General features: G+C 40.8%; 1 protein-coding gene across 1 annotated transcript in view; it reads right to left on the reverse strand.

Moving 5' to 3' along the window:
- RABGAP1L (RAB GTPase activating protein 1 like) overlaps positions 1-27,894 on the reverse strand; it is a 525,385-nt gene that overhangs the window by 380,938 nt on the left and 116,553 nt on the right. Inside the window, exons 8-11 of the mRNA XM_065408876.1 lie at positions 27,284-27,350; positions 20,401-20,503; positions 18,923-19,089; positions 4,172-4,316 (exon numbers count right to left, since the gene is read on the reverse strand). Of these exons, the coding sequence (XP_065264948.1) occupies positions 4,172-4,316; positions 18,923-19,089; positions 20,401-20,503; positions 27,284-27,350 (482 nt within the window). The remainder of the gene's footprint in view (positions 1-4,171; positions 4,317-18,922; positions 19,090-20,400; positions 20,504-27,283; positions 27,351-27,894) is intronic.

Below are 27,894 nucleotides of genomic sequence, written 5' to 3' on the forward strand. Positions count from 1 at the left end.
TCTGCAGCTTTCAGACCCCTCCATCACTTTTATCTCCCTCTCATCTTTGAATTTCATGGTGCCTACATGAAACAACAACCTCTCCTCCGCATCTCAATCCTCACATGCTATTACTTTGTTCTTATTTCTGGAGAGTGAAGCCATCTCAGAAAAGTCCGAGGACCAGGGGACTTCTGCTACACATTTTTTCTTCCCTCCTGAAGTTCTACCTCTACCCCCCAGCTTGTGAGCAAAAAAATTAAACTTCGCCTCCCTAGTAAGATCCATGTATGTTTAATCACATTCCAATATGGCTCCGATAGCACAGTCCCTTCCTTCTGCACCAGCATCAGTGCAGAGACTCATGCTTTCATGTCTGGGAGATGCCCAATTCACTTCCTGGTGTGTCAGCCACGGTGGAGGCCTAATCATCTTTAAGAAATCTGTTGCTATAGCAAAAGGCTGACTGTTCCTTAGTTTTCCATTCAGCACTGCATTTCAGGAAATCATGAGAATGTTCTATAAGATGACTGACCTTTGGGTAGATACTTCTTCCTTATCAAGCTACTGTCTCCAGAAGTGTCATCTTACTAATAAAGTGTTACTTATTTCATTTTTTTTTTTAAAAGGATGAATCGCTTTTTGAAGACTATTCTTTGCCAATTTACAACAATATAAAAGTTTACTTAGGAAAACAGTGCCATTAAAACTATCTTATAGTTGGCTCAAAATAAATTCAACTTTTTGTATAATTTTGGCACGTTTGTAAAGAACGCATTTTATTTATCATCTATTTCCTACTTCTGAACTACTTTCTGAAAGCACTGAATATTAAGTATGACTTTATGTGGGCAACAGCAGGGAGCCCTAGTTTTTGATATCATACAAAACTATATCAAGAGAACTCAAAAGCCATCATTGCAAAAACAGTTTAATGACTGGGAGATAAAAAGGTGACAAGTTAATTCGCGAAATTATTTACACCTAGTTGCTGTATATCAACTTCATATCAAAAGAGCACTGAGCTGGTGGACTGATTCAGCAGAAACAAAAAACAGACCTAGTCATCAAGGATTGTCTTCAATGGGTAGCAAATATCATTAGAAATCAAAACAAATTAACTCAAAAATAATACCTTTCCCCTTCCCCAGTCTTAGGACCTTAAGTATGGAACCCTGACTTTCCATGAGCAGTCTCCAACTATATCCTAAGCAACCAATTTATACTCTTTCCTGTGTAGAGGAGGAGGAAACTGAGGTTAACACCTTTTACAATTCGGTGACCTTACACCAGGACTAATTCTAGCAAGCTATAGAACCCACAGTGGAAGGAAAAACAGGGAGAACCAGTTCAGCTGCAACCATTGCAACAGTAATGAGCAACAGTTTCATTTTTTTGCCATAGTTTCAGTGCCTACTTATTTTCATTCCTCCATCACACACTATTAAGGAGTGAATGTGAGAACCCCTGTGCTGTACTTCTTATGCCTGAAAACTGCTTCCCTCCCCAGCTACCTCCCAGCCTTCCAAAAAGCAGATCTCCTCTTTTTGAGTAGTAGTTCTCAGGAAGTTTGGCCAGGCATGTGAGGAAACAGCAGCATGGGGGAGATACTTGAACTTCAAGTTTGGGTCTTAGATGACCAGGAGAGATGAGGGAGAATTGTCTTTTCCTCACTAGTTACAAGCTGCCTAACTTCATTTCATGTTGCCCCTCATGGGGGTCTTCTAAGTCTCCAACCTCCTAGCTATTTCATATTGCCCCGTTTCTAGAGGATGACTCCAGACCCCGACTTTCAGGTGCTTCATGCTCCCCCCACATCTAGGTGCATCCTCTGGGATTCTTTCCTGGCCACTGCTGGCTCTTTGTCTGGGGACTTCTGTCAGGGCAAATTTAAATGGGGGAAGAAATGAAAAAATGATTACAAAGGAGGCCCCTATGAGTGTGCTTGAATCAGCTATGCCTTGCACCTTGTCAAAATTACACATTAATAATTCACTCTCCCACTACTTTACCATGCATTATGAACATGAGCACAGATACCCTAATACATTTCACTTGAGACCTCTTCCAACAACATACAAGAGAAAGTTTAGTCAATACACATCTGGATCTCTTTTTAGTTAAATTATAGTCTGAATTAAGCAACCTTGTTAGCAAGGTAAGGCAATTTAGTGTGGAGGTTCAACGCATTCTTTTGCTTTGACAAGCAAACTGTTAATATTAATTAAATAAGACTAAGCAGGGGAATATTTCTGTGCCGCCTCCAGCTCTCAGGTTTGATGACTGAGCTGACAGAAATATGAACTGCAATGCTAGTGATAAAATGTAATGAAAATGTATGTTAGGTTGATTTGAAATATTCCTAAATGGCCACTGTATGATTTTGCTATAAAGACAAACTGGAAGTTAGTGTCATGAAACCAAGGCACCAGTAAGAACAAAGGTATGGTTTATTTATTAGGAAAACATGATCCCAATTTTCTATAAGGTCTTGCTCTTATGACACAATGAAATGTATTTCCCATTCACATTAAAATGCTAATGACCTTAAAACCAGGGTGGGAAGAAAATTCACACATCTGCCAATAGAACAGCAGCACAAAAGTCCTACTGAACCACTCTCTTCAGATGGACTGAAAGAATATTCTGTCTTATTTCTTAAAGTGACATTTCCACTCCTAATCATGGCATGAGTCATCTAGCTCACAAAGGACCACGGGATGCTTAGTCTTGGGGTTGGCAGAAATTGAGATAGCTGCAAAGGGTAAGTAAGCAAGATGAGGATGCAAATAAGGCATCATACACTTTTATGGAATTATATAAATAAATAATATTGCAAGCTTCAAATGTCATACAATGAATCATGAGGAAAATGATGGAGCTAATGGAGTCGGGAACAGCACTTCATAAAGAATAAAGAACAACCCCTCAAAACCCATACATGGATGAACTAACTGTTAGCCTATGAAGTGGGAAAGTCCCTACAATATATAATATATGCCATAGCCAGGACCAGGTTAAAAAAAAAAGGGGGGGGGGGATGATATAGGCCAGGTATTTATGACCCTTGACCCTAAACAGAAATTAAACAAATAAATAAATCTTAGTTCAAGATCTAAAATACAAATGAATATTTTGAGGGGGTAATTTTAAACTATTATATTTTTTCCATCATAATAATTAATGATCTGCAAAAGAAGGTACATAACAATGGAAATGTATGTAGAACAACTGGCAGTGACTCATTTAATCTGCACATCTAGCGGGATAGATAACTTCTAGGCAAGTACTCTATATGCAGTTTCCATGAGAACAGTGTTACATTGTAATGACATTTTAAAAAGAGGATTATTTCCTTTGCAAGTATTTTGAATTTAACATATGGAAACTAACATTAAGTTTAACTTACCATTTTATTTTTCCTGCTATGCACACCTCTGTACTATTATTTATTCTATTTTAAAATAAAACTGTTTTACACAACATCAAAAGTGCAAGATCTAGAGAATATTTATTCTCTAATAGCACAATGTTCATTAAATTCTGGAACAATCACTTGTTATTCTCAACAACAGTCACTGGGAAAAAAAGGAATAAATAGTGCAATAGCAATTATTGAAGCCTGCTCCATCAAACAAGCTGCTGAAACGACACTTACTATACATTTAAAATATATTCAGGATAGATTGGCAGCACGAAGAAAAAAATCCACAAAATTTTTAAGTTACATAAAAATGATCCACAGGCACCAGGGATTGAGTCAGAAATCATTACTACTATAAACAGCGAAGAGCTTCCTGGCATCGCTGTTAATTATGAGAGCTCCTTCTAGAAAATAATGGACTCTGATTGGAAGAAAAACCCTTTAACAGAAGCTTGCTATCTTGTTAGCCTAACAGGTGAGGAGGAATGGTAAGTTTTGGTGCACAGTGCTGTATGGATGCACCGTGTCTGCTGCTACATCTGGATAAAACAGCCTAGATAGGACAGTCTAAAAGTGTCGGACACTACTGCTGGTAGTGAAGATGCACAAGTTGTGAATGACAGGTGATTGGGCGGGGTGGGGGAGGGCGCTATTATAATACATCCCTGATGGACACAAATAGGAAGAAACCTATATGGGAATAAAAGACAGACAAACTATGAAAAAAACAGCATATACGGGAATTGTACATGTTCATTTTACTCTTACCTTCTTCAGCCTCATCCTCCTGTGGCGATAGTGGACCCCCTCCACTTGTTGGACTGACTGATTCATCATCTCTCTCAGACTCCCGCTGCAGACTTACAACTTCATAAATTGCATCTCCAGCATTTGTGTGGTTTTTCCCTTCAGACTAAAAATAAGGAAATGAAATGAGTTTTAATGTTAGGCTCTTGCTATTCACCAACTCCATGTTTCTGCTGGTTTGTTCAAATAGGATTAAACCAAGGACTGATACAGTAATTTGGGGGCAAGACTCCATGAGCGCCAGGTTTGTATAATTATTGGTGATTCCCAGAACGTCCATAGAACAGATCAGGGCAACCGCCCTGGGCCCCGCACTTTGGGGGGCCCCATGCTTCAGGGGGACGCGGGGTCCAGAGTGGTCTAGGGAGTTAGCAGGGGGCCTAGTGCCGGCAGCAGCGAGAGACCCGGCCCCAGCCCACCCCGCCAGCTCCTGGCATCGCTCGGGGGGAGGGGGTGGAAGCCAGAAAGAGGCAGGGCAGCAGTTTGGGGGAAGTGATGGAATGGGGGCGGGGAGGGAGTAGAGCGGGGCAGACTGGGGCTGGGTCGCTCGCTGCTGCCAGCGCCAGCCTCCCTGCTAAGCCCCCAGGCCGCCCTGGACCCTGTGTCCCCCTGAAGCGCAGGGTCCCGCAAAGCGCGATAAGCCCAAACATTGGTGGAGCCAGGCCCACGTTACTAAATATTGATGGAGCACGGGCACCATGAGCCCATATAACTCGCCACCTATGCAAGACTCCATCCAATTTCAATGGAAATTGCACATGTGGATTGAGATTAGTATATGACACTGCTGAACGTAATTTGAGGAAGATGAAAAGCAGCAATGAAAACAATAATTATTGTTAACGCTCCTCCCGCAACAACCTTTATGTATTTGAGGAATTATAACACAAACTTTACAATTTAAATTTAACAAACTGAGACAGGGAGGGGACTGCTGCAAGAAAAAATTGCAAAGAACAGACAGGAAAAATGTTGTGATAATAAAAATAAGTACCAAACATTTTTGAGAAACCAAGTTTTTTAGGCATTTTGTAGAATGTTGAGAGTTGGCAGTAGGTAGCACGTTCCGCATCATAAAGATTACAACACCCACTGCGTAAGCAACGTGCTATGAAAGGATCCTTAGAAGTAGATTGTGTACAGTGCACACATTCACCTGTGCTCCAGGGACCACAATATCTTCCATTTAATCCCAGGAGCCCTTTAGGATTTGTATCCAGTGTATTTATATTTTACCAGTAGCTGAAATTAATTGGAATGCCTGAGCTCAATATCCCTAGTTATAACAATTTGGGGAACAAAGCATTCTCACTGGAGGGCATTTGACACTCAAAAGTAGCTTCATACTTGACTGTGCCTGAGTTTGATAACTTTCAAGGCACACTGAAAGGAATACATTTTCTCACATGCTTTATTTAGCATGGATGAGGTGTGACAAACGATCCATTAAAGACTCATCAAATTCTTTTGTTGATTAAAACAACTTGTACTTCATATTTTTAAAAATGTAATGTACTTAAATCTTGAGCATTGGATAAATGAATTTTATAGAATTTTCTAGAAGAAAAAAAATCAATAAAATAGCTCTTTAGTGTGTCCACATTAAATCTTGGAAGAGAAGAGAACCAGACACCAGGACTGTTCCTAGATGTCTCCTCTCCAACATGTGCCCCAGCTGCTTTGCTTCCCAGACATCACAGAACAGTATATACATCTCTCCTTACTGCCCACTCCCACTTTAAAAAGTTTCTTCTCTGATGTACTCAACATTATTATTTAAAAAGTACAGTGATTCATATATTTTCATATGGCTGTACAATAATAAAGCCAAATAGCTGCTATTAAGTGAACTGGAGATAAAGTAAAGCCAAAAAGTACATTTTAAGACCAGTTTTAGATCAGTTTTTTTTCAGCCTGCTTCATTCTTTGCAAACCTTATATAATCAGAGTTAAAATAACTTTATTTTTCAAACAGGCTAATAATGTCAAGTCAGCCTCAAAAAGCAAATGAAAGTAGTCTTACGGAGGTGGTGTTAAATTTGTCTCAGAAGCATAGTGTTAACCACATGTGAAAAAAGGAATATCCAATAAAGGATAAGTGAAAGAAAAAAAAATTACCAAGGATTAGAATAAGATATTACTGTTTCCTCTGTCAGCAAAAAAAAAAAAATAAGAGTAACATACGAGAACCTGCTGTGTAAAACCAAGGCACTGACCACTTGTCATTTATGAGCCCCTGGAACCTTTAATTTAAAAAGGGAGCACTAACTCCAGCTTGCTGGCCAATTTCCACCCACAGTAATTAACATCTTCCACTCTAAATACCTCCTGTAGTTTCAGTTCCAGTTGGTGAAACTGTTCCATGGGGTAGTCTAAATCTGGACTGCCTGTGGTTGGACAAAATCAAGCGTTTCCCCCCTACTCTGATCAGTCCATCACACCTGTTTCTAATATAACCATTCCATGTTGGGAAAAAGCAAGGCATGGGTCCTCTTCTCTCTTTCCGAGTATCAGACAATTTTCCATACAGATCTGGAAGTGCGGGGTGAAATCTGGGCTACAGTTTATAATTTAGATCCATTACCCTTGTGATTAGTAAAATATAGCAGGGAGAAATTCGGTCCATTATCAATGCATACACGTTTCACCTCCCAGGATGTCAGTATCAAGTAATTGCAAGGCCCCTGGTCAAGCAATTATGTCGACACTGATAATCTCATCATTTATCAAAGTCTCGGACATTCCTTTTGGAGGTATAGAGAGGGGTGTTATTGAGAACATTGCAGTAGTACAGCTTTAGCATTACTCTGAGGACTTGGTATAGTATTCAGAAATCTGTTTAAATGTCCTTTTCATTTTTTTAACATGTGTTTGTCTGAAACTCAAGGCACGTATAAACAAACATTTTAAAAATACATTAAGAACTTCAGATTAGCCCACTGCCAACATTTAGGACTCTTCTAACCACCAAAAATGCCCCCTCAATCTACTTCCCACTGATACCCTTAAAATCACCTCAAAAAAAGGCAAAGGTTTCCTTGAAACATGCCCTGCTGACTCAAGTTTACTTGAACCAAGAAAGAAGCTATATTTTAAGATAAGTATCAAGCAAATGTAAATAAAAAGGATTATAGTGTGCGCTCTTTAAAACTGGAAAGGGCAGCAGTATTCCACATTTTCACATACTTGTGTTTTTTATAAATTCTACTGTATTTATACATCACCAACGGCATGAAACAAGGATGTGTTCTCGCTCCTGTCCTATTTAACCTGTTCTTTGCATGTGTCCTTAACCATGCAGTGAAAGATCTGGACTGAGGTATATACTTGAAATACCGGCACAATGGTTCACCTTTTGACCTCCGTCGCCTGAATGCAAAGACTAAGACAGTGCAGAAACTCCTTCTTGAGGCACTCTTTGCTGACGATTGTGCCCTCATGGCTCACACTGAAAATGATCTTTAGCACATTGTCAACAAGTTTGCTGAGGCCTCACAACTTTTCGGACTAACTATCAGCCTCGGAAAGACAGAAGTTCTCCATCAACCTGCACCTGGATCCAATGCTTCTGTCCTGAGTATCTCCATCGACGGCACTCAGCTGAAAGTAGTGGAGAACTTTAAATATCTGGGTAGTGTCATATCCAGTGATGGATCACTGGATAATGAGATCAACGCACGAATATCCAAAGCAAGCCAGGCACTTGGCTGTCTGCGTGTCAAAGTTTTAAATCACCATAACATCCGGATGTCAACAAAACTGTTTGTGTACAGAGCTGTTGTTCTTTCATCTCTTTTGTACGGGTGCGAAACATGGACACTATATAGGCGTCACATCAAGCAGTTTGAAGCATTTCACATGCGCTGCCTCCGTAACATCATGAAGATCCGCTGGCAAGACAAAGTGCCCAATCTCGAAGTCCTCGAGAGAGTCCAGATGACAAGCATCGAAATGATGATCATGAAGTCACAGCTACGTTGGACCGGTCATGTCAGCCGCATGAATGCCAACAGAATCCCCCGCCAGCTTCTGTATGGTGAGCTCTCTCAGGGCATCCGGCATATAGGTCGTCCACGGAAACGTTACAAGGACACCATCAAAGCCAATCTGCAGTACAGCAGTATCAAACCTAGGGACCTTGAGGACGCCGCCAGCGACAGACCACAGTGGCGTGCAACTGTCAGAAATACCTGCATCGCCTTTGAGGAAGACCGCTGCTGGCGTCTACAAGAGGCACGCGAACGACGTCACAGAGCATCAGCAGCGCACAATCCACTAACCGCGAACTTCCCATGCACCATCTGCAGCAAAATGTGCACCTCTAGAATTGGCTTGTATAGCCATCAGAGGGCACACCATAAGACCAACAACTGATGATCTGCACAGATTTGTCATCATCGGATCGATGGACTACCAAGACTGTATTTCACTTATCTCTATTGTAAAACTGAAGAGCAGGAGTGCCAAAGAAAACAGCTTGCATGAGACTGATTTACTCAGGTGGGCATTTAGTGTAGTCTGTGCCTTTATTGCATAGTAAAAACATCACTAGCTGTTCAGCACTAATTGTTTTATCCCTCAGTAAGGTGACAATTGTCATTCTAGCTTAGGATCAGCAAAATTAAGTCAGTCCTATTCATTTAAGTCAACCACAGGGGTTGTGGTTCCACTGCAGTACAACACAAATTAGAAGATCAGACTCCTCTCTTCAGATCTTGAGCCAATATCAATATAATGTGTAAGTCTCTAGAGAAAATGGATCAATGTTTATTGCAGGAGTATGAAACTCTACATAATTCCAGAGTGAACTGAATAATAATGCAAGTAATTGGGTGTCAGCCAGGAGAGAACTATCGGGAGGACCTTTGGATTCTACTCTACTGAACATTATTCAATAAAGCTTACATATACTTAGGCCTGGTCTACATTGACGGGGTGAAGGGGGGGGGGGGGGGAGAAGGTGGTTGATCTAAGATACACAACTTCAGCTACGTGAATGACGTAGCTGAAGTCAACGTACTTAGATCTGCACCTCTCATGCCGGTGGAGTACAGGAGTCGACGGGAGAGCACTCGGGGGGTCGATTTATCGCGTCTAGACTAGACGCAATAATCGGCCCCCGCTGGATCGATCACTGCCCGCCGATTCGGCAGGTAGTATAGACATATCCTAAGAAGCATATGCACCCTTCCACTGCATGGCAAGGACGGATGCAAAATCATGTTAATCACACACACAGAGTCCTGGGAGAGCCACACAGAGGGAATATGCAGTATGCTGTATCTTGGGTCCACCTCCCCTAGATTGAACTACACAGTCCCTTCATACAAATAATGCCAAACAGAGCTCTGGGGGTGCTAATGAAGTGAAATATTCAGGAGGAAATATAACTTGCACAAAAATCTGTTGTGTGTTATTCTGAGGAAGTTACGTGTCTTAATCAATATTATTAAAGCATTATATAACATTACAATAATCTATATCGTGATTTTCATTAATAATGATCATTTAATGCTTCAATTTATAACACTAATTCCCTCACTGCTCCTTCCACACACCGGGGGGCAGTGTAGATGACATCACTTGAAATATCACATGAAGGCGGACAATTAAATGTTGTGCTTGTATACAAATGCTATAACACTGATTACTAAAATGGGTGAACCTGAGTGCCTGGGATTGAATGAGGATATTGAAGTAAGAGGCATTACAGAAACTTGGTGGAACAATGTTAATCCACGTGACACTAATAGTGGGGCACAAAATATGTAAGAATTCCAGTAGATTGCACTGGTGGGTGGGTTTCACTACCTGTGAGAGAAAGCAGAGTCAAATATAGTAAAAAACTTAAATAAATCAAAGTTTACTATCAAATCTCTATGGATAGAAATTCCATACATGAATAATAAGAGTATAGTAGCAGGAATATACTACCAATCACCTGACCAGGGTGGTGACAGTGATTGTGAAATACTCAAGGAGTTTACAGAGGCTACAAAAACAGAAAACCCAACAATAATGAGGGATTTCAACTATCCCCGAACTGACTGGGTATGTGTCACCTCAAAACAGGGATGCAGACAGAAAAATGTCTGGATACCATAAATGACTGCTGTGACATGCTGTAACCCTCAGGGAACTCCCTGTAATCCCCCATATTCCTCATCTGTACATAATTGTGATATTACATATAAAGCATGCCTTGTAAGGTATCAAAGGAAAGGTTATCATCTGCTGAAAGTCATTTCTCTATCCATATATGTATATCATTAATGCATATGAAGTAGGGCTGTCAAGCGATTAAAAAAATTAATTGTGATTAATTGCGCTGTTAAACAACAATAGGATACCATTTATTTTAAATATTTCTGGAAGTTTACTACATTTTCAAATATATTAATTTCAATTACAACACAGAATACAACTGTACAGTGCTCACTTTATATTTATTTTTTATTACAAATATTTGCACTGTAAAAAAACAAAAATTATTTTTCAATTCACCTCATACAAGTACTGTAGTGCAATCTCTTTATCATGAAAGTTGAACTTACAAACGTAGAATTATGTACAAAAAAAATCAGCATTCAAAAATAAAACAATGTAAAACTTTAGAGCCTACAAGTCCACTCAGGACTACTACTTGGTCAGCCAATCACTGAAACAACAATGGTTACAATTTGCAGGAAATAATGCTGCCTGCTTCTTGTTTACAATGTCACCTGAAAGTGAGAAAAGGCGTTTGCATGGCACTGTTGTAGCTGGCGTTGCAAGATATTTTCATGCCAGATGCGTTAAAGATTCATATGTCCCTTCATGCATCAACCACCATTCTAGAGGACATGCTTCCATGCTGATGATGGGTTCTGCTTGATAACGATCAAAAGCAGTGCGGACAGACGCATGTTCATTTTCATCATCATGAGTCAGATGCCACCACCAGAAGGTTGATTTTCTTTTTTGGTGGTTTGGGTTCTGTAGTTTCCACATCAGAGTGTTGATCTTTTAAGACTTCTGAAAGCATGCTCCACACCTCGTCCCTCTCAGATTTTGGACAGCACTTCAGATTCTTAAACCTTGGGTCGAGTTCTGTAGCTATTTTTAGAAATTTCACATTGGTACCTTCTTTGCATTTTGTCAAATGCTGTGAAAGTGTTCTTAAAATGAACACATGCTGGCTCATCATCCGAGACTGCCATAACATGAAATATATGCAGAATGCGGGTAAAACAGAACAGGAGATGTACAATTCTCCCCGCAAGGAGTACAGTCACAAATTTAATTGACGCATTATTGTTTTTACGAGCATCATCCGCATGGAAGCATGCCCTCTGGAATGGTGGCCGAAGCATGGAAGGGGCATATGAATGTTTAGCATATCTGGCATGTAAATACCTTGCAATGCCGGCTACAGAAGTGCCATGAGAAGGCCTGTTCTCACTTTCAGGTGATATTGTAAATAAAAAGCAGGCAGCAGGATCTCCCGTCAATGTAAACAAACTTGTTTATCTTAAACAATGAGGAGTCCAGTGGAACCTTAAAGACTAACAGATGTATTTGGGCATAAGCTTTCGGGTAAAAAACCACTTCTTCAGATGCATGGAGTGAAAATTACAGATACAAGCATAAATATACTGGCACACGAAGAGAAGGGAGTTACCTTAACGGCTACCCCTCTGATATTTGTTTATCTTAGGGATTGGCAGAATAAGAAGTAGGACTGAGTGGACTTGTAGGCTCTAAAGTTTTACACTGTTTTGTTTTTGAGTGCAGTTATGTAATCAAAAAAAAATCTGCATTTGTAAGTTACACTTTCACGATAAAGAGATTGCATTTCAGTACTTGCATGAGATGAATTGAAAAATACTATTTCTTTTGTTTATCATTTTACAGTGCATATATTTGTAATCAAAAATAATAATATAAAGTGAGCACTGTGCACTTTGTATTCTGTTTTGTAATTGAAATCAATATTGAAAATGTAGAAAAACATCCAAAAATATTTAATAAATGTCAATTGGTATTCTATTGTTATAAGTGCGATTAATCACGATTATTTTTTTTGAATTAATCACGTGAGTTAACTGTGATTAATTGACAGCCCTAATATGAAGTTATGAGAATTGTGTTGTATGTTTGTCACTAAAACATGCTGTAATTTGGGGGATCAACCAGATATTAGCTCCCCAGAGGCAACAGCAAGGAAAGTAACCAACACCCGGGCGGGGTGTCAATCAACGTATCAACAACCATTGTCCAGCAAGGGAGCTACAATGCAATGACTCACCTGCATGAGGCCACAACAGGGGAATTGCTCAACCTTGCCTGGAGACTCAGCAATGCCCACCCAGAGATTCCTGGACATGTGTTTTCCAAGCACGTGGACTGAGGATATAAAACCAAACACAGGGGGCCCATGCTGGGCCTTTCTCCTTCAACCACCTACGCTGCAAGCGACAAGGACACTCTGAAGTCTCCAACTGAGGGGACTGGCCCAGATTTCAAGGGTGAAATCTGTATATTAAGGATTGCAATATCCAGTGGGTTGAGAAAAACTGCTTAGTCTAACTGTTGCCCAGTCTAACAGGGTTGAGAGTTTAGATTGCGTGCTTATATTTTATTTCTTTTGGTAACCAACTCTGACTTTTTGCCTATCACTTCATATCACTTAAAATCTTTTTATAGTCAATAAATTTGTTTTACTGTTTATCTTTACCAGTGAGTTTGTATGAAGTGTGGGGCAAATCTGCTCAGGTTTTGCAAAGGCTGGTGTATATCCACTTTCCATTGATGAAGAATGAACCAATTAATACATTTGCACTGCCCATCTTGAGCAGTGCAAGACGGTATATTTCTGGGGTATAGTGCTGGGAGCTGGGGGGATTTGGCTCAGGTGCCTTTCCCTGTGTGATTCATGAGTGGCTCTGGAAGCATTCGTTCAATCTAGCTGGGTGTGGGGTCTCCACATGTGGTTGTGCTGAGTGATAGCACCTGGAGGGGTTTGCTGCTGGTCACTAGCAAGACATGAGAGAGACAGCCCAGGCTGGAGAGAGTTTAGGGGGCACAGCAGTCCCACAGTCCCAGGCTGCACCCTGGGGATCCCATCAAAACTGCCTTTTGAAGCAGCTTACCCTGAAACCCACAAGGGTAGAGGCAGTTCTTGATTTAGTCTTAAGTGGAGCACAGGGTCTGGTCCAAGAGATAAATATAACTGAACTGCTTGGTAATAGTGACCATAACATAATTAAAATTAACATCCTTACCGGGGAGAAAATACCAAACTAACCCATCACAGTCCCATTTAATTTCAAAAAGGAAAACACCACCAAAACAAGGAACCTAGTTAAAAGGAAACTAAACGGAACTGTGTGACATGGTGGACTAGGCCCCGAGGCCCCTTGCTGGAAGCCTCAGGGTCCTGCCACACTCGTCCCAGGAAAGAACGGTGGAGAGGTCCTCCAAGCGGGCTAGAGTGGCTCCAGGGAAAGCAGCCAATCAGAGTGGCTTCAGGGAGCAGCCAATCAGGGACCAGGAGGAGAGCCCTATAAAAAGTAGCTGCGGAGACAGAGAGGGGCAGTTCCTTGCTGGAGCTAGACGAGTGCAGACAGTACTCCTGGCTGGCCAAAGGGAAATGCAGCACAACGGACAACTCAGTGCTAGTAAGGACTGGGGGAGCTCCTGGCTGGCTGCTGGGCCTGAACTTAGAAGGGCCCTGAGCTAAGAGTAAGGTGTCAGGGAAGGCTGGGGCCAGGGGGAAGTAGCCCAGGGAACTGAAGGCACTTTTACTAAAGTGGAGCGTGGCTGCTATTCTTAGGATCCCTGGGATGAGACTCAGTAGTTGGTGGACCCGAGTTCCTCCATAGGCCACTGGGGAAGGGCCTACAACTGGACAGCAGTAAACCCCCATAAGGGGACTAAACTGTCAGGAGGCCCAGTTGGAGAACTGGGGGCAGAACAGACTAAAAGGGCAAAACCATTGCCTTCAGGGAGGAAGTCCTGGGGGTATGGCCCGATACCAAGGCTGGGACTGGTTTAAAGACCGCAAACACACCCAACCAGAAGGGGGCGCTCGAGAGAGGTGGGTGCCACACAGTGAAGTGCCTGCAAGCTGCATGGAAACTTTTTGAAAACACCATAGTAGAGGCTCTAATTAAATGTATTACGCCCCCCAAATAAAAAAAACAGTAAGAGCAGCACAAAAATGCCACCATGGCTAGACAGCAGAGTAAAAGAAGCAGTTAGAAGCAGAAAGGCATCCTTTAAAAATTGAAAGTCAGATCCTACTGAGGAAAATAGAAAGAACCAAAAAATCTGGTAAATCAAGTGTAAAAGTATAATTAGGCAGACCGAAAAAGAATTTGAAGAGTAATTAGCAAAAGACAAACTTAAAAAAAATTAAGCACATCAGAAGCAGGAAGACTACCAAACAGTCCATGGGGCCACTGGATGACCCATATGCTGAAGCAGCACTCAAGGAAGACAAGGCCATTGCAGAGAAGCTAAATTAATTCTTCTCATCAGTCTTCACTGAAGCGGATATGAGGGAGATTCCCACACCCAATCCATTCTTGTTAGGTGACAAATACACCTCTACCCCGATAGAACGCTGTCCTCTGGAGCCAAAAAATCTTACCGCGTTATAGGTGAAACCACGTTATATCGAACTTGCTTTGATCCGCCAGAGTTCGCAGCCCCGCCCCCCCGAAGCACTGCTTTACCACGTTATATCTGAATTCGTGTTATATCAGGTAGCGTTATATCGGGGTAGAGGTGTATGAGGCACTGTCCCAGATTGAGGTGTCAATAGAGGTGGTTTTGGAACAACATGATCAGTTAAATGGTAATAACTCAGCAGGACCAGATGGTATTCACCCAAGAGTTCTGAAGGAATTCAAATATGAAATTGCAAAACTACTAAGTGTGGTATGTAACCTAGCATTTAAATTAGCCTTCATACCAGATGACAGGACAGCAGCTAAAATAACAATATTTTTTTTAAAAGGCTCCAGAGTAGATCATGGCAATTACGGGCCAGGACGCCAAACTTCAATACCAGGCACATTGATAATTTTTGTTTTTTTACTATAGTTTCAACCAGACACACTGATGAACACAATATGTTGGGAAGAGTCAACATGGCTTTTGTAAAGGGAAATCATTACTCAGCAATCTATTAGAATTCTCTGAGGGTGTCAGCAAACACTTGGACAAGCGAGATCCAGTGGATATAGTGTATTTGGACTTTCAGAAAGCCTTTGACAAGGTCCCTCACCAAAGGCTCTGAAGCAAAGTAAGTAGTCATGGGATGAGAGGGAAGGTACTTTTATGGATCAATAATTGGTTACAAGATGAATAAATGGTCAGTTTTCATTATGGAGCGAGATAAATAGTGGGGTTCCCAAGGATCTGTACAGAGACCTGTGCTGTTCAACATATTCATCACAAATGATCTGGAAAAAGGGGTAAACAGTGAGGTGGCAAAGTCTGCTGATAATACAAAATTATTTAAGATAATTAAGTCCAAAGCTGACAGCAGAGTTACAAAGAGATCTCACTGAACTGGGTGATTGGACAACAAAATGGCAGATAAAACTCAATATTGATAAGTGCAAAGTACGGTACATTGGAAAATATAATCCCAAATATACACACAAAATGATGGGAACAGTTATCACTCAAGAAAGATCTTGGAGACACTGCCGATAGTTCTATGAAAACATCCGCTCAATGTGCAATGGCAGTCAAAAAAACCTAACAGAATGTTAGGAACCATTAAGAAAGGGATAGATAATAAAACAGTGAATATCATAGTGCCATTACATAAATCCATGGAAAGCCTTTGAATACTGCATGCAGTTCTGGTGGTGCGATCTCAAAGAAATACATTAAAACTGGAAGAAGTACAGAGAAGGGAAACGAAAATGATTAGAGATCTGGAGCAACTTCCATATAAGGAGAGATTAAAAAGCCTAGGCCTGTTCAATTTAGAAAAGATATGACTATAAAATCATGAATGGTGTGGAGAAAGTGAATATGTGAAGGGATAAATAACTTTCCTAACTCAAGAACTAGGGGTCACCCAGTGAAACTAATATGAGCAATGTTTAAAAACAAACATAAGGAAATATTATTTCACACAACGCCCATTCAACCTGTGGAACTCATTGCCAGGGGACTGGGTTCAAAAAGAATAAATTCATCAATGGCTATTAGCTAAGATGGTCAGGGATGCAACCCCCATGGCATAGCCTAATTTTGGCAATTAATTGATCTTTGACTATTAGCGGTAAAAATGCCCAATGGCCTGTGATAGGATGTTAGATGAGGTGGGATCTGAGTTACTACAGAGAATTCTTTCCTGGCTGTCTGGCTAGTGAGTCTTGCCCACATGCTCAGGGTTTAGCTGATCGTCATATTTGGAATTTTCCTCCAGGGCAGATTGGCAGAGGCTCTGGGGGGTTTTTGCCTTCCTCTGCAGCGTGGGGCGTGGGTCACTTGCTGGAGAATTGTCTGCACCTTGAAGTCTTTAAACCATGGTTTGAGGACTTCAATAGCTCAGACATAGGTTAGGGGTTTATTACAGGATTGGGTGGGTGAGATTCTGTGGCCTGCGTTGTGCAGGAGGTCAGACTAGATGATCATAATGGTCCCTTCTGACCTTAAAGTCTATGAGGTGTCCCAAAACCTCTAACTGCCAGATAGTGAGAGTGGACAACAAGGGATGGATCTCTCCATAATGCTTCTGTTCTGTCCATTCCCTCTGAAGCATCTGTCACTGGCCACTGTCGAATAACAGGATATTGGGCTAGATGGACCTTCAGTCTGACTCAGCATGACCATTCTTATGTTCTTATGACATTCATTCAAGCAGGCCATGAACTTTGCCAATTTTACAACTTTACCAGCAACATTCAAGAGGAGATAAGGAGGCAAATTTCTCCACACACCAGAACCACAGGTATATTTGGGTAAATTATCTCCTTCTATACATTAAAAAAAAAAAAAAAGCCACAGAGCAAGGTGAGGTTACAGCCCCATTACGCACAAGTTCACTGAATCAAGGAAAGATTCATTTCCTGATCCTTACCAATCAAATGGGCTTATCATTTTTGAAGGCTACCCACAAGAGTGTCAATGCATAAATTATGCATGTAAACTCCTCATTTTGTATGTGCAAATCAGGGTTACCCAAGTGTAAGTGTATCTGGCATGTGAAAATCCACAATTTACACATGCACTGGACTTCTTGCATGTATAGCTCATGCAGGTGCATTTTTAAACATTTGAGCTATGACTCGTGAAGACCAACTAGTGGCAGATATTAGAATATTTTTTCTTCTGTCACTACGTCAGTTTTAAAGTTTCTGCCCTCACTTTTGTATTATCTTTAGGGCCCTACCAAATTCACGGTCATGAAAAACACATCACGAACCGTGAAATTTGGTCATTTGTGTGCTTTTACAGATTTCAAAGGGGAGACCAGCGTTTCTCAAATTGGAGGTACTGATCCAAAAGGGAGTTGCAGGGGGGTTACAGTATTGCCATCCTTACTTCTGCGCTGCCTTCAGAGCTGGGCAGCCAGAGAGCGGTGGCTGTCGGCTGGGCGCCCAGCTCTGAAGGCAGTACCCCACCAACAGCTGTGCAGAAGTAAGAGTGGCAATACCATACCATGCCACCCTTACGTCTGCGCTGTTGCTGGCAGCGGCTCTGCCTTTAGAGCTGGGCTCCTCGCCAGCAGTTGTCGCTCTCTGGCCACCCAGCTCTGACAGCAGCACTGCCGCCAGCAACAGCAAACAAGTAAGGGTAGCAGTACTGCAACCCCCCATACAATAACCTTGCAATCCCCCCAGCCCCTCAACTCCTTTTTGGGTCAGGACCCGTAGAGTTAACAATACTGTGAAATTAACCAAAATGGACTGTGAATTTGGTAGGGTCCTACACATAAATGACACTATATAAAATAATCTGAAGAATAAATGATGCTGTAATGAACGACAGTACTAGAGTGAGCTGTTGATATTTAAATATATAAAGATGCCTGGGTTGCTTTAATGTTAGAGCTATATTATTGTAAGTATACGTAGACGTTTACCACTGCATCAGTGAGCAATTTAGAACTATATAGGAAGCTTCCAATTTAAGCATTTATAAAATGTGTAATGCCAGGGAATACAAACTCAAATGCCTAGAGATGAATAATGGTCCTTTCATTGACTAGCATGAAAAGGAGTATTTGAGATTAAGCAAAGTGCATTTGTAACCAACTTGGACCTGTGAACTCCAAAACATTTTAACAAAACAAATTAAATTCATGACTTTTATTTATTTTATGTGTGTGTACATATAAATAAAACTAGATAAAAGATAACACGATAAAATTAAGACTTTCAAAGGATTGACTTTTCTTCATTTTTAAACGCTATTCTTTATCGTCGTTACAAAGGTGGTGCTAGCCCATTGGAGGCCCTAAGCATGAATATTGTTCACCCCCAACCCCCAAAACACAAAAAGTGAATGGGGGCCCCTTTCAGCTGCTTGGGGCCCTAAGCAATTGCTTAGTCTGTTAATGGCGCAGAGCCGGCTCTAGGCATAATCAGGGGCCTTGGAAACATCTACAGAAACAAATAATTAAAAAGGGTAGACCTAATGCTCAGAAAGTCAATTTTTCCTAAAGAAAGGCAATTTTATTCTTATTAGAAAACACTGCTGTACCTGTTTTAGCTTCATGTAGAAAGTTTCTGTGAAGGTTTTTCTGCTGAAATACCAGAAACGCTCATTAGCTGGGTACACACGAACAACAGTCTCCAGCAAAAAGCGGACTGGCTCTACCACTTCAGTGACCACCATATCCACTGCCACAGTCATGTACACACGTTTATCTGGAACACAAAAATAAATTCACATTCACAAAAGTAGTCAATCTCGAAAAGATTCAATTGCTCAAGGTACTGAGTAGTATAAAAAAAACACCACGGAAATAGATGGCTATTTAGGTCCAAATCCCTTCCTATTAAATCCATCTATTGATTCTGCAGCACATATTTCATTTCTGTTTTAGATCTTGTATATCCACATAGAATGAAATGCACAATAGCCAATGGGATATTCTCCTTTAATACCAAATAATTCTGGTAGCTCTCTCACACAAGTAAGCATTTGCAAGAATGGAGGCAAAATGTCCCATATGGGGTGAGGAGGGGGAGGGAATGAAGAAACTGTGGACCAGAGCCATGGTCTGAGGTCAAATAACTGGAAAATTACACTGGATCAGGTCACAAATCTGAAGGTGTAATTTAATGCTGAAGTAGTGAGCTGTATTAGAAGCCAGATACTCAAGTGTCAAGGCATCCCCTACATCATCCTCCATTTGTACCAAGCCCCATTGGCACTTGGGTACAAAATGGATTAATGATGCCTATGCCTGGTAAGTTACAAATAAGACTCCTTAAGTATGTGATTTTACTGTTGCAGGAAACAGCTTTTAAAATACGAGTTAGTTTTTAGTCATCAGGGATAGGATACAGAGCCTCAGGCAATAACAAATGCACCCGACTGGGATAGTTATGTGATCAGACTACAAATGGACAATGGAAAGAACGCAGTCAAGTCATGAACTGGAAACTGTGTAGACTTGGCTCTTGCACAGCAACAGGCAAGTCTACACTATGCTAGAAGTAACAAACTATATAACACTTTAAAATACACTTTAAAAAAATCCAAGAATAAGAAAAATTATGCTGTCCTAGGAGTCAATACTACATTGAAGGCCAAAATCAAGATTTAAAAAAAAGGATAGGAGTTCCAGATTCAACCAAGCAGTAAAACAGGAACTATGCACAGTGAGGAAATGGCTCCTAAGTACCCTTGGGATTGAAAATTCTAATCCCCAGGGGAACATGCCTGTGACCTCACACACTGCTCTTCTACAGGATTCTGACCTGGCAGCAAGAGCACATGCTAGTATGAGCAATTCTTTATGTTATATGTGTTTATACAGTTCCTCGCACAGTGAGGTTGTGATACTGACTGAGGCCTTTGGGGTTACCATGATGTTAATATTAAACTGAAATATACAGCATGGTGTCAGAGAGACAAAGACAGAGAACATTTATTAAATGAGGTTAAGTATTCTTTACCATACTAAATAATTACTAAGCAAGCAAAACAGCTTGTTAAAAAAAATCATTTACCTTTAGGTGTTTCCTCATTAAGTACTAGAAAAGTAGGTGCATTGGGATTCCACATTCCAGTAATAACATATGCTCTCCCATCACAGCTCTTTCCCATGGACTCCTAAGAATAAACACATGCATTACAGTGGCACCTAGAACCAATATCGGGGGCCCAGTTGTGCTAGGAATTGTACATGAGATAATCCCCTGCTTCAAAGAGCTTCAAATCTAAACAGTTAAGGTAGACAAGGTGGAAAAGGGATAGAACATACAAGCAAAGTGAACACAATAGCTTGAAACATTTCATTTATTTTCATTTAGTTCAATTATTTTTGTTAGTATTTTATTTTGGGGGAGGGTGTCTCTGGCTTTATGTTTTACTGTTTTAGAGTGTGAGAATAGACGAACAAATGAAGGGAGAAGAGACAATGTAGGGAGTGATGAGGGGAAGGCAAGGGAAGCAGACATGGGGGACAGGGTCAGGAAAACTGACTGTGCAGGAGTAAAAAAGCCAATCAGCACAGGAGAGAAAGCATTCAGAGTGAAAACTAGGAAAACTCTCCAACATCCAAACTTCCAGGAGAGAGGGGAGGCAGAAATCTCTCACGGTGCAACTGTACCTGTTGCACTTGCTTTTGGTGTTTGCTGCTGGCTGATAGATTTGTATGTGCCACCATTGAAGTAGATTTCTTTGAGAATTAAACCTTAACTTTAGGGGCAAATGTCAGAACAACAAATAAATTAAATACATTTTTTAAATTTTAAATTTTTAAATTAAATAAATTAATGGAGATATCCTATCTCCTAGAACTGGAAGGGACCTTGAATGGTCATCGAGTCCAGCCCCCTGCCTTCACTAGCAGGACCAAGTACTGATTTTGCCCCAGATCCCTAAGTGGCCCCCTCAAGGATTGAACTCACAACCCTGGGTTTAGCAGGCCAATGCTCAAACCACTGTTTGTATTAAAATATAAGAATTGAAATGAAAGACATTGAGTCGGGTTGAACAAAATGTTTGACTTGACCCAGCTCGAATTTTTTTCTGATTTTTTAATTCGCTGCAAATTACAAAAAAAAAAAAAAAAAAAAAAATTGTTTTCACTTCCACCTGAACCAAAACATGTTTTTTTGGAATAGTCAGAGAATTGAAAAATCCATGATTCACACAGTTCTAGTGCTGAATTCTCCAAATAAACAGAAAAAGCACTCTTTAGAATATTTGTTATACTTAAGCAAATAAACTAAGAGATTATGTGATGCAGTAGTTTAATGCAATGGGTTTTATTTCTGGACACCTGGATTCAAATCCTAGCTAAGATGACATATTAAAATACGTTTTATAGACCTGTTTCAGTAGACATTTGTCTACGTTACAAAGCAACCACAAAATTTACTACAATTTGTTGTTCCACTTCCTAATCAAAGGATAGAACTGGAAAAGCAGATTTGTTCATATCAATACTGAGATGCACTAGCAGAGATATGTAGATTACTGGAGAAGACTGAGGGGGGACACTATAAGTAATCAAATATGTAAAAGGTTGTTATAAAAAGGATGGTGATAAGTTGGGGATAGATTAGGTATACACCTCTACCTCGATCAGGGCTGCCTCTGGCTTTTTGGCTGCCCCAAGCAAAAAAAAAAAAAAAAAAAAAAAAAAAACCCGGGGCAGCCAGAACGGCAAAGCAAAAAAAAAAAAAAACCTGCGGCGCGGAAGGAGCGCGGGTGTAGGGGGACCGGCCTGGGGGGGGCGGGAGCGGGCGGGAGAGAGAGAGAAGGGGGCGGCCAGGGCTATAGCAGGGGCGCTGCCACGCGGCCCCTCCCGCTGCGCCACCTCCTGCCACGAGGGCTCTGCTCCAGTCGGCGGGGAGGGAAGGAAGAGGACTGCCCTGCAGGGCGCTCTGGTTCTCCGCGCCACCGCCCCCTACAGGGCGGCCGGAGCGGAACAACAACAAAAACAAAAAGCGGCCGTGCCGCCCTAGGATTGGCCAGAATGCTGCCTCGAACAATCTGCCGCACCAAGCACCAGCTTGCTCAGCTGGTGCCTGGAGCCGGCCCTGACCTCGATATAACTCCGTCCTCAGGAGACAAAAAATCTTACCGCGTTATATCAAACTTGCTTTGATCCACCGGAGTGCGCAACCCCGCCCCCACCGGATCACTGCTTTACCGCGTTATATCCGAATTCGTGTTATATCGGGTCCCGTTATATCGGGGTAGAGGTGTATTTAATTGTGTCTCAGCACAGGGCAATGGACTGGATGACCTCCTGAGGTCCCTTCCAGCCCTAAACATTTCTGTGATTCTGTGTGTCCACTATTTGCATACTCTGAGTTTGGCTCAAGCTAGTATCATTTAGTCCCTTGCTGTCATCAGTGTGACTTTTTTTTAAAAAAAAAACTGAAAAAAACAAATGGTTGTAGCAGGAATCTCATTAAGGAAAAAAACATGCTGCAGCAGGCCGGGAAGAAGAATCCTTTAAAGTGACTGAAGGTTTTGGATGTCAGTGAAGACAACAGGTGGTAGAGATCACTTCAGGGTGCATTACTCTGATCTTCACAGGGAGTAAAATATATCCTCAACAACTGAGCCAAAGCTAACCCCCTGAGATGTGCCAACATTCTGAAGTGTCTTTCACTGCACTGATGTGTCTTTTTGACTTGCTGGTATGGGACAACGTAGAATGCTTTGAAGATGTCAAAGCATCACTGGAAATTTTCAACTTGAGTCAACTCTCATTTGAGGAATATTACTTTTCCCATGAAAAAGAAAAGGAATGTTTTCCTCGCTCCTAAAAATTACTTTACCATGAAGTCTTCAGGAATTGTGAAGACACTTCTACCATGAAGTGTGACAACTCACACTTTGGAAAAAGAGGGGTATTTAGTCAGGATCTAGGATTCTTGCTCCTTGACTGCTAGAGGGACATCCTAAAACAATGTAATGCCATCAACATTAATTGCTTGCTATGAAACACACCAGGATCAGCTTGTCCTGATCAACCATTTTCTCACCTTACATAGGAAACCAGAGGGACATAAAAGGACTGGAAGTAAATCAAGGTTATTGTACTGATGTGCAACACCTTACCAGTTCAAGTTAAGCACTTCTCGAAGACGTTGAGATTTCAATATTGTTGAACACTAATCAAAACTCAAAAAATTAAAATACTACAGAAACTATTAACTTGTATTTAACTTATAAACAACTTGCTACGGAGTGTACAATAGAAAAAGTTAAAAGTTGAAAAAGGTCAACTAGTAGTTAAGAGCAATGGCCACAATTTTAAGTTGTAATGAAGCAAATGAGGGGCTGAATGTTTCTAAGCATCTAGAAAAAGTCAGGTCACTTATTTAGATGTCCAAGTATGAATGTAGGTACCTGATTTTAATTACCCATACTTGAAAATTTTGGCTTATATGCCTCGCATAATACTAAAAGGCCAGTTACTTCTAACAATTAAGTGTCAGCTCACCAAGCAAACTCCTCCACTGTTAAAAGCAACTGATGGCTACAGGCTGAGACATCCTAATACAGTGAAACCTGCACAAAAGGACAACCTTCAATGGGCAACGTTTTGTCTTAAGCAACTACTTTAGACAATCTACATATGGTTTCTAGTACCCTTTTCCTCAATGTTTAGTTAAAATCCAAGGGCAAAATTTAGCCCTTCTTATAAATGGGTACAATTCCACTTATTTCAGTGGGACTGGGTCTGCTTATGGCAGGAATGATTTTGGCTGAGAAGCTCAGTGAATATTTTTTAGTGCTCATTTTGGCTATGATTACCCTCCCCCATACAATCACTGGCCCACAATGATACATAAACTTAATATGGTAAACTCTCCCAAAGAAATCGTAGGCAATTGCCATGTCTGTCACACTGTCTTGTAATATATCAGATTTGGTTCAGGACGGAACATCCTGGAAGTACATAACTATTTGGTGGCCTCTGTCTAGGCTGTCCAAGCAACAGCATGGGATAAGCATATCTTAACTTAATTGATGGCCAAAATGAGCACTAAAAATATTTTAGCAGGGGCTAAAGCGGAGATGGGGGAAAGTGATCTCTGATAAGCTTATGAGCATGTTTGTAGGTTCCTTTTTTCTTTTAAATATATTTTCTTGATAATCTTGTATAAGATTATAAGAAAAAATGTGCTTGCTTAGAAAAAGCTGCGTGGCAACTTAAACTATGGGCAATTATGCTGTTTATAGCCTCTGATGAGAAAAGCAAAGTGCAGAGATGGGCCTGTTTAGTCAGTCTGCCTTGCTGGGGGAACTCTGCAGCCTGGGAAAACCCCAGTCAGGAGGGAGAGAGAGAAGCAGATCTCCACTCAAGATAGGGGTTGGCTGGGGAGCTAGAAGTCTGAGGGTGGATGCCCTTGCTGGACCACAAAGAGGGAATACAGGTGCAGTTGCCCTGAAATGGGACAGTTAGAATGACTTTAAGGGACAGGTGTCTGTTGACACCATCCAGCCATCGTGTTTTAGGTTTCCGGATGGTCTTTTCCATTCTGCTTTTACTGGGTCAAAAGTCAAAGATGACTCTCACAGGGAAGTTGGTAGGCATTCAAGCAAAATGACCATGCTACCTTAGAAAGCACTGGGCAACCATTTGAGAGAGCAGGACCTGTTTAGTTAGAAGACTGATCTCTTCATTTGACTTGAATTTCAACCATTAGATGTTTTCCAATCATTCAGAGATGTTTTATCTGAATAGTGTCCAATTTCTTTTCCATCTGGACAATGAGGGGCCATGTTTCAGTCCCATAGGTCAGGATATTGACCACTGTATATACTCAGCTCCATCTCTCTACTTATCACAGTGTTTGGTTTTCAAAAGACATTCTTGATTAAGCAGCACCCCATTACTGACAACACTTTTGCAGTGCAGGCTTCAAGTTCTTCTTTGATGCCACCCATGTTATCCACAATGAAGCTGAGGTAGGTGATGGCTCAACGCAGCCATATCAACTAGGTGGTTACCCACTAAGATGCTAGTGCCCACACCACATTCAAAGTCACCAGCTGGAAGAATTTTGGTTTTGCTTCAGTTAATTTTCAGGCCAGCTTCTGCCGCTGAGCTTTCCAGGCTTTAAATGCCACAATAAACTTTTCCACTGATTTGGCAATTAGCAGATGTGACAAAGTGGGAATTTTCTGTAGTATATTTGTGTGTCCTATGTGTACCTCAGTTTCCCCTCCATGGTGCACTGCTACCCAACTAGGGGAAAAGGATTAAATTTGCTCTCCAGGCAGACTAAGACACAGGTGTGTGTGTTATCTCCCTGTATAAGTGGAATGAAGAGTTCTTAAGGAATTGGTTGAAATCAACCCAGATCAAGAGGGCTGGAGAGACAATGCAAGCTCCAATGACTCATGGATTTCCGGCCTCTCAGCAGAAAAGCTGAGCAAAGACCCCAGCTGAAGAACAAAGACAATCACTGGTGTTGAGGGGATAGAAGTATTGGTTTCCAGAGGTAGCTAGGAGATTTCTCATTTGGGAACTGACTAACAAAGAGAGAGAGAACACATGCGCGCTAGCACAAGTTTGATAATGGAGTTTGCTACAGCTTGGCTGGGGCTCTGGGCTGACCAGAATGGACTATGCTTTAACCTTAATTATTCTATGCTAACCTAAGGACTTCTTATGCTGTGGTCCACTTGACTAAAATGCCACTGTTTTGATGCCACTACAAATACTAGGTGAGGTGCATTAGTTCCTGAAGAGTGTACAAGTCTCTACCAGGAATCTATCTCAGTTGGCTCACTGAACAGAGCTCACAATGTGAAGCCCCAGAGATTCAGTCTCAGGAGGTAGTGAGGCATCTGGGGCCTACCCTGAAGGAAGAGAGAGACCCCTTGGGGTCAGGCACATTGGAGGATTTCCTTCAAGAAATTGTTCTAAAGTTGGGGTCGTAGCCCTGATCCTGTAAATCTGAGACAGTGGTGGGCCTGCGGGGATCCAAGAGTGCTATGCCATTGGCAAAACTGATGTCAGTGAGGTTATCATCCAGGTATATCCTAAAATATATTTATTTACTGTTTGTTCAAGTACATATTCTGACGACATTAAGAGTTCTGGAGTGGCAAGATATCCTTGCTGAACATCTGACCTAATTCAGAGGAAGGTAGTTTGCTTCTCATTTACAAGAATGCAGCTTGAAGAGTCATCATAAAAGAGATGGAACACTATACAGAACTTGTCAGAGATTAACATTTGACTTACTGAACATACAATCTGAATACACAATATATGTTGCTTCTAATATAGGTTTCTAGAAATTTCAGGCATATGCACTGGATATACTCTAAGACCAAATGATTTGAAAATAAGAAGGAACAGAGGAGGGATTCTTTAAACAGCAGTGTCAGTCACATATGATAGATTAATGTCATGCTTTAAGTAAGTGACAACAAAACTCTTGAAGATGCAAATTATCAGACCTTTGCTAAATTTAGTAATCAAGTCAGACAAATGTAGAAAGCTCTACTTTATTTGCTAATTTGAGTGACCATTTTCTTTAAGCATAGATTTTCCCCCCCCCCCATAAAGGGACACTGTCAAGGTTGGTATTTGAATAATTTTTTTGTTCTTATCTTTGTATGTGAAGTCCACTTAATTCTTTTAGATATGCTTTCTTCCCCAGGATAACAATGTTTCATATGTTTTTATTTAATAAAACAAAATTCATGAACAGCTCTACAATAATAAACCAATATATGCATATAATGAAAGAAACATTTTGGTAAAGGACCAAATTTCAGCTTCAAGTTTCAAAGCTGGGATTTTAAAAGACTGAATTACAATGGGCACCCTGACAGTGTCCTTTTTAAAAAAAGAAGCAGAAAACTGCACCCCATAAGCTCTAATTTGTTAGACAAGATGATTATTACCATATCAAGTAAATGCATGTCACTGTTCTTCACATTTCGACCTGGGCTTAACAGCATCCCAAAGCATCTGCAAAAGGTTTTTAAAAATTAAAGACATTAGAAAGTCATTGAAAAGTACAGCAGTATCTTCTTGAGTGTGCACACAACACAGATTACCCACTACTTTCCCTTTAAGTAGAATCATTTTTACAGTAAATTACTGCTGGTGCTATGTTATCTCACACATTCAGAAAATGTCATCACATATACTAGACATGGCCAAGAAATGGTCTACTGAAAAGATAAAGGCAAAATCAAGTATTAATTTCTGTTATGAACAGCCAACCTTTCTTGAATAAGTACAAAGCTTAAAGTATACAGTTTAAATGTTAAAACAGTTCAGATACACAGGAAGTATTTGAGACTGAACACGGTATTCAATATTTCACCACATCAAGGAATATATATATATATATGTATGTATGTATATGTATATATATATATATATTATTTATATATATAAAAATTTAACCTACTTCTATACAGAAGGATTAAATACTATTTCTAATGTTCCTTTCTACCATTTACAACACAGTATCAGTATTCCTTCAAAATGAAAAGGCTTTTCTGTT

This window comes from Emys orbicularis, chromosome 8 (assembly GCF_028017835.1).
Source record: "Emys orbicularis isolate rEmyOrb1 chromosome 8, rEmyOrb1.hap1, whole genome shotgun sequence".
Lineage (NCBI taxonomy): Eukaryota > Metazoa > Chordata > Testudines > Emydidae > Emys > Emys orbicularis.